This window comes from Halichoerus grypus, chromosome 5 (assembly GCF_964656455.1).
Source record: "Halichoerus grypus chromosome 5, mHalGry1.hap1.1, whole genome shotgun sequence".
Lineage (NCBI taxonomy): Eukaryota > Metazoa > Chordata > Mammalia > Carnivora > Phocidae > Halichoerus > Halichoerus grypus.
This window is the reverse complement of record NC_135716.1, coordinates 90,861,718-90,873,882: the sequence shown is the minus strand read 5'-3', so window position 1 is coordinate 90,873,882 and position 12,165 is coordinate 90,861,718. Positions and strand designations below refer to the sequence as shown.

The 12,165-nt window shown below is 46.4% G+C and overlaps 1 protein-coding gene across 3 annotated transcripts in view; it reads left to right on the top strand.

Annotated features, from left to right (window-relative positions):
• Positions 1-12,165, top strand: part of PTGFRN (prostaglandin F2 receptor inhibitor) — an 81,413-nt gene that overhangs the window by 55,819 nt on the left and 13,429 nt on the right. For 2 of the 3 annotated variants that reach the window (XM_036071023.2, XM_078072564.1), the window contains exons 5-6: positions 2,490-2,915; positions 7,007-7,426. In XM_036071023.2, coding sequence (XP_035926916.2) covers positions 2,490-2,915; positions 7,007-7,426 — 846 coding nt within the window. Of the gene's footprint in view, positions 1-2,489; positions 2,916-7,006; positions 7,427-9,262; positions 9,481-12,165 lie in introns of those variants that run through there. The other variant, XM_078072563.1, reaches the window with a different exon arrangement.

Sequence of the window (12,165 nt, the reverse complement as noted above, 5' to 3'; positions counted from 1 at the left end):
TTTATTTTTAAGTCATCTCTACACCCAGCACGGGGCTCGAACTTACAACCCTGAGATTAAGAGGCACATGCTGTACTGACTGAGCCAGCCGGGCGCCCCTGCATACTTTAACTCTTCATCCTCACAGCCAGGTTGCGAGCTAGTTACTGTTACGACCTCTGTTTTTACAAGTGAGCACCAGAGAGGTGAAGGCATGGGCCCGAGCACACAGCAAGCTGATGGCAGAGCCAGGATCCGAACAGGCTGGCTGCAGAGCCCTGGCCCTTCACCACTGCTCTTCACGGCCTCAGTTTGTCGTTCAGGGTAACATGGGAGCACGTGAAGGGTCCCCGTGTCATGCTCCACACGGGAGGCGGGCCGCCGCCGTGTCCCGAGCGCTCGTGACGGTGCGGTGTTCCGGGCCAGTCCTGACGGAGGGGCGCCGTCTTGCCCGGCGCCCAGCCAATCCGCGGCTGTCCTTGCCACGTGAGGGAACCTGAGGGTCCTGGCTGCGGCTACGTTGCTCTGGCAGAGTCCGCCAGGAGGGAAGGGGCTGAAGCCTGGGATGTCGGGTCCCTTGGGACACCTTGTCTTACGCACGTGACGGCCTAAAGGCATTTCGGTGGTATTTCCTCCACAGTCGGTGTTACTGCAGAGGCAGTGTGGGGTGCTGGCCCTCCGCCCACGAGGCAGGACGCCCCCGAGCTGTACAGCTCGGGGGGGTCATGCTCTAGCAGCCAGCGGTGTCTCTGCACAGTGTCCCCCTCACAATGCGGCATGCTCCTGTTGGTGGCCGGGGCCCGTTGGTTTAACTGTGTGTGCCGTGGGGACCACCCTCATTGCAATTAAATGCTCATGAAGATGACATTTGAAGGGGACAGGATTTTGACTGCTTTCCTTTTCCTGGCCACTGAATCATTCTTAGGGAAGTCATGATGTTACACATTTTATTAGAAGCGTAAATCACAAAAGAACAGTTCCTTGACCTCAGCAGTTTATAATCTGAGTGAGTCATAAATAAAAACAATGTTAAATAAAACTAAACTGTTTGATTGAGGTGATGGGAATAAAGATAGTGGTGGCAGATGGAAAGTTCTGTTTAGGGAGAGTTCGGATGCTCCTAGCAGGCCACGTGCCACAAGAGAAAAGTGTAGCCTTCTCTAAAAGCCAGGCAGCACACATTGGCTGAGCGCCTACTGAGCTTGTAAGGCTGTGTGTTTGGAGCTTGGGGACGAGACCTTCAACAAGGCATGATAACAGGGGGAGGCTGCTGCTGACCAAGTGCCCCTCCATGGCTTGTGGGAGCATGGAGAAAGGGGGCCACGCTCTGGGGACCTGGGAGGGGACCCCAGAGGAGGTTACATTGAAGAAGGAGTGGAAGTTTGAAGGAGTGGAGGCAATCGTGGGGATTGGCCTCGAGTGCTGGTCAAGAGGAGAAGGCCACTGCTGGTAGGTGACCACAGTGGTGTGACATGGTGTGGGGGCTGGAGATCCTCAGGTCATTGGGAATGACCTGGGGAGGGGGTGGGGGCAGAGGGAGGAAGGCGACAAAGGTTCCAGTACCAGTTCTTGGCAAGCATGGAGGAAGGCCTAGGGGTCAGCAAAGACAGAAACATGGAGTTACAAAAATGGATGAAACCGGCACAGTGAATGTCAGAGGAAGAAGGGGTTTCCACACAAGTGAAGATGAAGAGGGCTGCAACAGTGGCAGGGGACCCCAGGAGAGGGCTGGCTTTCCTCCCACCCCCGTCAGAATTTGTACCGGGCAGGGGAGGGGGGGTGGCCCTGAGGGAGCAGGCTTTCCCAGAGCCAGGATCCGCAGGAGCCGGCTTCAGGGTTGGCAGAATTGTGTTGGGAGGGTTACATGTGGCTGTGAAAAGAATGTCATCTGGGGAGTGTGAGGATGGGTGCTTATTGATCACTGAACACAGATTGAGTGGAAAAAGGCAGAGGACCAGGAAACTGAGAACGAGAATCGGCAGGGGGAAACCCGAGGGCCTTGCGTTTGGGGCCTGGCCAGGGATGGCAGGACCCCAAGCCCCGTGGGGATTGGCCTCGAGTGCTGGAATGTACTCTGGGATGGGGTTTCCCTGTGCAGCCCAGCGGGGGCTTTGGAGGTCTGTGGGCACCGCTTGGCACTCCACGCAAAACCTTGGTGGAGTGTGAACCCCGAGCCGTCTTAGATCCTTCTCGGAGGACTGACCTCCTGGAGACACTGCTGGCAGCTCCCAACCCTACGGAAAGGTCCAGACTCGGATTGCGGACATTTGGCTTCTGGCCTTGGAAGGTGTCCTGGGGACCGTAGCGGTGCAGCGTTGTACGAGTTTTGCCATAACAGACTCTTTCCGGATCCTTCCTATCCGGGGCGAAGACTTTCCTTTCCATCACTGTAGTTGGTGGGTTGGGCATTTGATTGTCAGGACAGGAGTAGCACTCGCCTCGTTCCTCTGGCTCATTCTTAGTATGTCTGATTTTTTTTTTTTTTTAATCCTTGCTCCTCTCTCGTTCAGAACCAGACTACCAGGTGTACCTGAATGCTTCGAAAGTCCCCGAGTTTTCCGACGACCTCACAGAGCTGGAGTGCCGGATAGTGGACATGAAGAGCTCGGAGGCCAGCGTCCGCTTCACCGTGTCCTGGTACTATAGGGTGAACCGGCGCAGCGACGACGTGGTGGCCAGCGAGCTTCTTGCAGTCATGAGCGGGGACTGGACGCTCAAGTATGGAGACCGGAGCAAGCAGCGCGCCCAGGACGGAGACTTTATTTTTTCTAAAGAGCACACGGACACGTTCAGTTTCCGAATCCAAAGGACTACAGAGGAAGACAGAGGCAATTATTACTGTGTTGTGTCTGCGTGGACCAGGCAGCGTAACGACAGCTGGGTGAAGAGCAAGGATGTCTTCTCCAAACCCGTCACCATATTTTGGGCATCCGAAGGTAGGCACTTTATTCTTGTTCACTGAGGTTTGGGGTTTTTTGGCCCAGCTCGTCGCACTGTGCGGTTTTATATGCCGGGTCTCCCTGCTAGGAATCCAAGAAAATGCGAGCTCAAATGACTACTGCTCTAAAAACAGCATGGACCCCTTCAAGATGCTGACGCTGGCGAAGGCTCAGTCCCCATGAGAGAGCTGGCGCTTGGGGGTGGTAGCTCATCGGTTCCCACGGCCCTTGACGCTGTTGCTCTGCAGGGTGGTCTCGGGCCTTGGGGGTGTGCTCACGTCTGCGAGTTCCCGCTGGATGCAGGGCCACATACCGGGGGCACGGGGGTGGGGGCCAGACTGTTGCACGTGCTCCTGAGGTGCCAGTCATCCCTTCAGAGAGATCGTTTCTGGAGAGGGGTGACAAGAACTTGAGGGAAAGTTTCTTTGCTACATCTCCTCCCGATGCTCGGAGCACTGTCTGCGTGGGGACGTCGGACTTGTCAAGTCCATCACTACATGAAGCCCAGGCCTCCTAGGTCCCCCTCGTGCCCTGGATGTGAAGTATCACACGCCCCTCGACACGCCTTAGTTGACTGATTGCCGCCACCCCCCCCCCATCCCATCCCCAGCCCCAAACAGGGCCCTCTGGGAGCTCAGCAGAATCTCCTGTTGCCTGAGGCTCAGCTTGGAATGTTCCTTGCTCTTTCCCACATTAAACATGACCAACCTCGCTCTCCTCTTCCCCCCGAGGCCGCTGTTTGCCCTGGGGTCTCCTGAGCGGAAGTGTTTTCTCCCCATGCTCCTCATACAGTGGGGCCTGTTCATCAGCTTGTGTCACCCCCCTCATTGGACTCCTGGGTCCTCCTCGTTCCCTTGGGGAAGTGGTTAACTTTTGTTTCACAGCCATGCTCTCAAGTACTCTCACTGACTTGTAGCTTCTCTTCCACATACAACGCTGGCCCACACTTAGACTGCACCTCATGATTACCTGAGGAGCTTTAAAAAAACACTGATGCTTGAGTCCCACCAGAGGTCCTATCTTAGTTGGCTGAGGGTGTGTGCAGCCTTGGGCATTGGAATTTTTTCTTTTTAAGATTGTATGTATGTATGTATGTATGTATGTATGTATGTATCTTCCATTCTTAGATATGTCCAGGGGTGGAAGAGAGGATAAGATGGACAGTTACCCTACTTAGATTCCTGGCCAGCCAGAACAGCCCCTTGCACCCCAAGCTCCCTTGCCCTGCTCTTGTTTTGCATTATGCTCTGGCCAAACCACAAACCAGTCCAAAGCCAACCTTCTGCTACCTCCCTACCTACATTTGTAGTTGGATAAAAACATTTAAATGTGTTGACTGGCTTCACGTTAAATCTGTGATCATTTATGTCAACGGGGCTCTCAACACTGCCTGGCAATCATTCTGCATTTCCATAATCCGTTTGCTTCCCTACTCTCCAAAATGATTATAGCATACCACCTTCTTTGTCTGAAAACCTCCTCACCCAGCCTTACTCTCAGCTGTTGGTCCTGGGTTCTCTTTCCCTAAAGAAACAGAAACAATCAGAGGAGAATTTCCACATGCTTGCCCCCAGCCCATGTCCTAGCAAAGGCCAGCCCCTCTCACTGGTGAGGCACGAGGCCCCTCTCTCTTATGTCATCAATATTCCTCTCTTTTCTGGACCTTTTCTGTTGGCCTCTGAATATTGTTAGACCTCCTGTTCCTGTTTTAGTATTTTATAAAATAATTTTGAACTCACTTCTCTCTCTGTCTTCCCCTTCTCCAAACCGCTTTGCCCCCACCCATTGCTCTTTCTTTCCTTTTATAGCCAAAGCATTTGATTTGTCTGTACTCAGTGGGTGTCTCTACTTTCTCTCTTCCCGTTCTCTATGGCACCTGCTTCTTATCAGACTTTTGCCCCTGGTCCTTGTGTTAAGACCAGTAGTGATTGACATCCTGCAAAATCCAATTGTTTGTTGTCTTGCTTCACTTAGCAGGATTTAGCGCAGGTGGTCATTCCCTCCTCCCAGAAATCCCTTGGTTTTCCCTTGGCTGTGGGATGCCACCCCCTCTGGGCTTTCCTCCCAACTCACCACAACTCCTTCTCTGCCTCCTTTGCTGGATCTTCTTCATTTCCTGACCCTGAGACATGAGATTACCTCAGAACATAGTCCTCGGACTTCTTCTCTAGTTGACTTCCCTCCCTTGATGATGTCTTCTAACCTCGTGAATTGAAAGCTGCTTACACACCATTAACTCCCGAATGTATATTTCTACCCCAGACTTCTTCCCAGAATGCCAGATTCAACACTCTGTTGCCTTGTTGACACGTCTACTTGTCTAACGGGCATCTCAAACTCCTGTTCAAAATGGTGCTTCTGGTCGTCTTTTGGCCTTCTCTAGCACCTTTGTTGTAGTTGTTCAGTCCAAAACCTTCATCCTCAGTTCCTCATTCTTCAGATGGACTCAGAGTGTTGCTGCAGCCACGCTCCCCTGTTAGCAAGCCACCACCACCTCCTGCCTGGATTTTATCACTGCCCTCCTGACTGTTCTCTTTGCTCCCGCCCATGCAATGGCAGCTGGAGCAGCCTTGTTAAAATGTCAGTCAGATCATGAAATTCCTCTGCCCTAACCTTCAAAGACTTCCCATCTCACTCAAAGCAAATCCCAGAGTCCTGGTGGTAGCCTTGCATACCCTATGGCATCCAGCTCCCATTACCTTCTGACCTCACCTGTAACTCTCCCCAGTGCTCACTCCTCTTCATCCCCTCTGCCTTTCCCATGGTGCCTCCAACACGCCAGGCATACCTCTGCCTTTTGGCTTTCTACTTGCTCTTCCCTCTGCCTAGAATGCTGTTCCCCACATGGATACAGGGCTTGTTCCCTCACCTTCTCAGCTCCTTGATGTCAGGGATGCCATCCCTGGCCACTCTGTCTAAAATTGTGTTGTCTCTCCCTGCCCCCACCTTCCCCTCCCCCCACACACACTGTTTTTCTCCTCTTTCCCTCCTTTATTCTCTCAAACATTTGTCACCATCTAACTGTACCATATATTTTACTCATTTATTTTGTTCATCTTCTTCCACTAGCATGTAGAGGGAGGGACTTCTGTATGCTTTGTTTACTGTGGCGTTCCCAGTGCCTGGAATATGGGAGGCTCTCACTAAGTACTTGTTTAATGAATGGATGGATTACCAAACTCACGGGAGAATCAGGAAAGAATGTGGGTGGCTCAACGGAACCTCAGGAATCTGTGATACTGGAGAGACACTATAACACACTTGTTCTGCTTAATAGGTTTGGTGGAACAGCCCACAAAACCCAACATAAAAATCTTATTTTATAACTAGACAGATTATAGAATTAATAATCTTATTAAAGGATAAAAAGCATGTGTTTAATTCATTTATTCATCCAGTCAACAAATATTTAAGTACCTTCCAAGTGCCTGACATTGAGCAATTATAATATAGATGGCTTCTAATGTGTATATGCTTAGGGATTTCTTTTTTCACAGAGAAGCAGGGAGTAACATACTTAAACGTAAAGTTAGTGTAGCCGTGGACACTTGCTCAAAATGTTAAAATGGCATCTCTGTGGAAATCACTAGATGGACAGGTGTGTGTTCTGGTCACCTGACTAATAATCTGTTCTCTACTGTGACCATGATATGATTAAACAGAAAGAACCCATTTCTCCCTTGCTCTGATCTTCCAAGCAGACTTTCCCTGTACTTTTCCCAGCAGAACCTCAGGGAGAGGATGCCCCTGGCATGGTCTAGGGCCTGACCTGGGTGTTGTGTTCAGGCGCATCTCCTCCTATTCACAAAGAGTGAGCCCTGCCTCACGTCCTTGAGGGTACTGGTCGTCTCCTGGATTCCCTCACACCCATTAAATCATTTCAGACTGTTCTGCTTCATCTAGCGAGGTGGTTCGTAGCCTGCTTACAGATAACACGTGATTTTCTTTCTGAGTTTCCAGATTTTCTTAAGTGCTATTGTGCAGCAATTTGCAAATAAATTCCAATTTCCTTGTCATTGTGCTTTCAGATGCATATCCATTTTCACTAGTCCTGTTGGAAATCACCTCTTTCTGGTACTTCATTCCAGATTCTGTGCTCGTGGTGAAGGCAAGGCAGCCGAAGCCTTTCTTTGCTGCAGGAAATACATTTGAAATGACTTGCAAAGTGTCTTCCAAGAATATTAAGTCACCACGCTACTCTGTTCTCATCACTGCTGAGAAGCCTGTGGGGGACCTTTCCAGTCCCAATGAAACCAAGTACATCATCTCCCTGGACCAGGATTCTGTGGTGAAGCTGGAGAATTGGACAGATGCGTCGCGGGTGGATGGCGTTGTATTGGAGAAAGTGCAGGAAGATGAATTTCGCTACCGAATGTACCAGACTCAGGTCTCGGATGCGGGGCTGTACCGTTGCATGGTGACAGCCTGGTCTCCTGTCAGGGGCAGCCTGTGGCGAGAAGCAGCCACCAGTCTCTCCAATCCTATTGAGATTGACTTCCAAACTGCAGGTGAGCCAGGAACCCTGTTGAACCACAGACTGAACTAGAATGCAACCCTAGGATTTTGAGCGAGTGGCTTAATTTCTCTTAAACAGCTTTCTTTATTGAGATGTAATTCACATGCCATATAGTTTTACCCATTTAAGGGGTATCATTCAGTGGCTTCCAGTATATTCACAGAGTTGTACAACCATCACCACATTTGATTTGTGGAACATTTTCATTATACCTCGAAGAAATCCTGTCTCCCTTAGCTGACACCCTTCAATTCCCAGCCCTCCAGCAACCACTCATCTACTCCCTGTCTCTATCAGCTTGCCTATTCTGGACATTTCACATTACATTAATGGAATATAATACATGGTCCTCACGTCTGTTTTCTTTCACTGTAACATAGCATTTTCTTTTTCTTTCTTTCTTTCTTTCTTTCTTTCTTTCTTTCTTTCTTTCTTTCTTTCTTTCTTTCTTTCTTTCTTTCTTTTTTCTTTTCTTTCTTTTCTTTCTTTCGTCTTTCTTTCCTCTTCATTGTTATACAGTGTTTTTGAGGATCATCCGTGTCATAGCATGTATCAGTACTTCATTCATTTTTATGACCGAATAATACTCCACGGTGTGGAGACACTATGTTTTATTAATCCATTTATTGGCTAATGGCCATTTGGGTGTTTACAGTTCTTGGACTATTAGAAATGATCCTGTGAACATTTGTGTACAAATTTTTGTGTGCACGCACTATCCTCATTTCCTTTTTTTTTCTTTTTAAGATTTATTTATTTGACAGAGAGAGAGAGTGCACAAGTAGGCAGAGCGGCAAGCAGAGGGAGAGGGAGAAGCAGGCTCTCTGCTGAGCAGAGAGCCTGACGTGGGGCTCGATCCCAGGACTCTAGGACCATGACCTGAGCCGAAGGCAGACATTTAACTGACTAAGCCACCCAGGCGCCCCCCTCCTTTCCTTTTTTTAATAGGTGAACCAAAACTCAGCTATTTTAACTCCTTTAGAGAACACAGTGGAGTATAAATAAAGAGAAGAGGGCACTGGACCTCCAGAGGGGTTACATGACTTGCCACACGTGCAAGGCTCAGAGACAAGTTCATCAGGGGTCCCTAGGACTGACGGTCATGGGCACTATTTTTGTCCCGTCTTATAGAGCAGTATTTCCACACAGGGGATAAGTATCCCAGCCTTGTGCCTCACCTTGTTTTGGGACTGGAAAAAGATTTCCCATCAATTAGTCGAGTTGCCAGAGCTATGGTGGTATGGATGAATATATGTCAACCAGCTCGTTAAGAATAGTTGCTGGTGGTGGTCATGTATGGCAAGGTTAATTAAAACAAGAGCATTTTTGTGTCTATTCTGAATTGATTTTGTTTTTGGTTAAGTAAAATGTTTTTATGCTATAAGACGGAAAGGTCAACTTTTTTTAATGGCATAGATACATATTCTCAAATAGAAATATTTCTTATTCATCCATGTAATTCATTAAACTCCTCTGAAATAATTTGTGTGTGTGTGTGTGTGTGTATGCGTGTATATTTCAGCAGGTAGATATTTAAAAGTTTTTGATCCCCTAATTTTATTTAGGATATCAAGATGAAGGATCATCATTTATGAGTTTAATATTGAATGTTTTCACTAAATCTGCCATGGATTCCAGTTAGAAATTTCTGAATGTATAAATTTATAATCACCTGTAAAAATTCAGGTATTAATTGAATCAGCATAATGAATACAAGATATTTGTTGAATTACATGATTACCTTTTAGAGTAAAGGTAAACTAGACCTTAAAGTTTATTTTTATTAAAGTTTTTTATTAATATTATTTTGTATTAATATAAACTTCAGTTGGGGCGCCTGGATGGCTCAGTCGTTGGACGTCTGCCTTTGGCTCAGGTCATGATTCCAATCCTGGGATCAAGCCCCGCATCGGGCTCCCTGCTCGGCAGGAAGCCTGCTTCTCCGCCTCCCACTCCCCCTGCTTGTGTTCCCTCTCTCGCTGTGTCTCTCTCTGTCAAATAAATAAATAAAATCTTAAAAAAAATAATAAACTTCAATAGTGTATAATGAAATTATTTTCTAGTTTCTTCAATTTGTTAACATTTAGATTGATAAAGAGAAAATATTGATTTAAACCCTTAGATTGGAAAGAGCAGAGAAAGTGCAGGCTTCTTTTATTGTGTATATTTGCTTGTTTGTTTTTTAATAACAGCTTCATTGAATTATAGTTAACATGTAAAATTCACCCATGTGAAGTGTACAGTTGAGTGGTTTTTAGTATGTTCATGGAGTTGTGCAGCCGGTGCCACGATCTTATTCCAGAGTTTTTAACCACTCCAGAAGGAAACTCTGTACCCGTGAGTGCTCACTCCCTACCCCCAGCCCCTGACAACCACTAATCTTTCTATTGCTATCGATTTGTCTCTTCTGGACATTTCACGTAAATTGAATCATATGTGTGGACTTTTGTGACTGGCTTCTTTCATTTGACATAACGTTTTCCAGGTCCATCCACGTTATATCATGAGTCAGTACTTCGTGGTTTTTTATGGCTGAACAATATTCCATCATGTGGATGGACCACATTTTGTTTATCCATTCATCTGTTGATGGACATTAGGTTATTTCCACCCTTGTGGCTACTGTGAATACTGCTGACATAAACATTAGTGTACAAGTTTTGGGGATGGACATCGGAGTTCATTTCTCACCTAGGAGTGATGCTGGGTCGTATGAGCTCTGTTTAACTCTGAGGAACTGCCAAACTGTGTTCCAAAGCAGCTGCACCGTTTTATATTCCCACCAGCGATGTGTGAGGGTTCTAAGTGCACCACATCCTCACTAACCCTGTTATCCTCCGTCTTTTTTATCATAGGCAACCTGGTGGGTGTGAAGCTGTATTTTATTGTAGCTTTAATTTGCATTTTCTTAATGACTGTTGATGTTAAGCATCTTTTCATGTGGTTATTGGTTGTATGTGGAGAAATGTCTATTCAGATTGTTTGCCCATTTTTAAATTGAGTTATTTATCTTTTCATTGTTGATTAGTCAAGTTTTTCATAGAGTCTGGAAAAAGCCCCTTAACAGATACATGGTTTAAAAATATCTTCTCCCATGGGTGCCTGGGTGGCTCAGTAGGTTGAGCATCTGGCTTCCGCTCAGGTCGTCATCCCAGGGTACTGGGATCGAGCCCCACGTCGGGCTCCCTGTTCAGTGCGGAGCCTGCTTTTCCCTCTCCTCCCGGCTTGTGCTCTCTCTCACTATCTCTGTCACTGTCTTTCTCTCTCTATCAAATAAATACATAAAATCTTAAAAAAATATATCTTCTCCCACTCTGTGGGTAGTTTTTTCACTTTGCTCATGGTGTCCCTTGAAGCACCCAAGCTTGTAATCTTGATGAAGTCCAATTTATTTTTCTTTTTGTTGCTTATGTTTTTGGTGTCTTAACTAAGAAACCATTGCCTGATCCCAGGTTGTGAAGATTTATGCCTCTGTTTTCTTCTAAGGAGTTTTACAGTTTCAGCTCTTACATTTAGTGCTATGACCCATTCTAGTTAATTTTTCAAAAGATTTTATTTATTTATTTGAGACAGAGAGAGAGCACATGAGCCAGGTGGGGATGTGGGGGGTGGGAAGTAGGGTAGGGAAGGGCAGAGGGAGATGGAGAGGCAGACTCCCTGCTGAGCAGGGAGCCTGAAACAGGGCTTGGTTCCAGGACCCTGAGATCATGACCTGAGCTGAAGGCAGACGCTTAACTGACTGAGCCACCCAGGCGCCCTGATTTTTGTGTGTAGCAGAGGATGGTATTCAGCTTTATTCTTTTGCATGTGAACCACCCAGCTGTTCCTACACCATTTGTTGAACAGCCTCTTCCTTCCACCTTGACTTGTCTTGGCACACTTGTCGAGAATCATTTATCCATGAATGTAAGGATTTTTATAGACTCCCAGTTCTGTTGCATTGCTCTGTATGTCTTTTCCTATGCCAGGACCACATTGTTTGATTACCGTAGCTTTGTAGTAAATTTTGAAATCAAGAAGTATGAGCCTTCCATCTTTGTTCTTTTTCAAGATTGTTTTGGCTGTTCTAGATCTCTTGCATTTCTGTATGAATTTTAGGATCACCCATTAATTTATGCAAAGATGACATCTAGGAATTGTGTTGAATCTGTAGATCAGTTTGGAGAGTATTGCCATTTAACAGTATTGCCTTCCAATCCATCAATATGGAACATCTTTCTGTTTATTTGGGTCTTCTTTAATTTCTGTCAGTGGTGTTTTGTAGTTGTCAGTGTACAAATCTTGAACTTCTTTCATTCAATTTCTCCTAAGTATTTTATTTTTTGATGCCATTGTAAATGAAATTGTTCTCAATTTCCTTTTCCCTTTATTCATTGCAAGTATATAGAAACACAGCTGATTTTTATATATTGATATTGGATTCTGCAACCTTGTTGGACTTATTATTAGTTTTAATTGTTTTTTGGTTGATTCCTTAGGGTGTTTTAAATACAATAAAATGGCATCTGTGAATAAAGGCAATTTTACCTTTTCCTTTCCAAACTGAACACCTTCTAATTATTTTTCTTGCCTAATTGCCCTGGCTAGCACCTCTAATACAATGTAGAATAGTAGTGGCACAAGTGGACATCCTTGTCTTGTTCCTGATCTTACAGGGAAAGTTTTCAGTCTTGTACCATTAAAAAGCATTGTAGGGGCGCCTGGGTGGCTCAGTCGTTAAGCGTCTGCCTT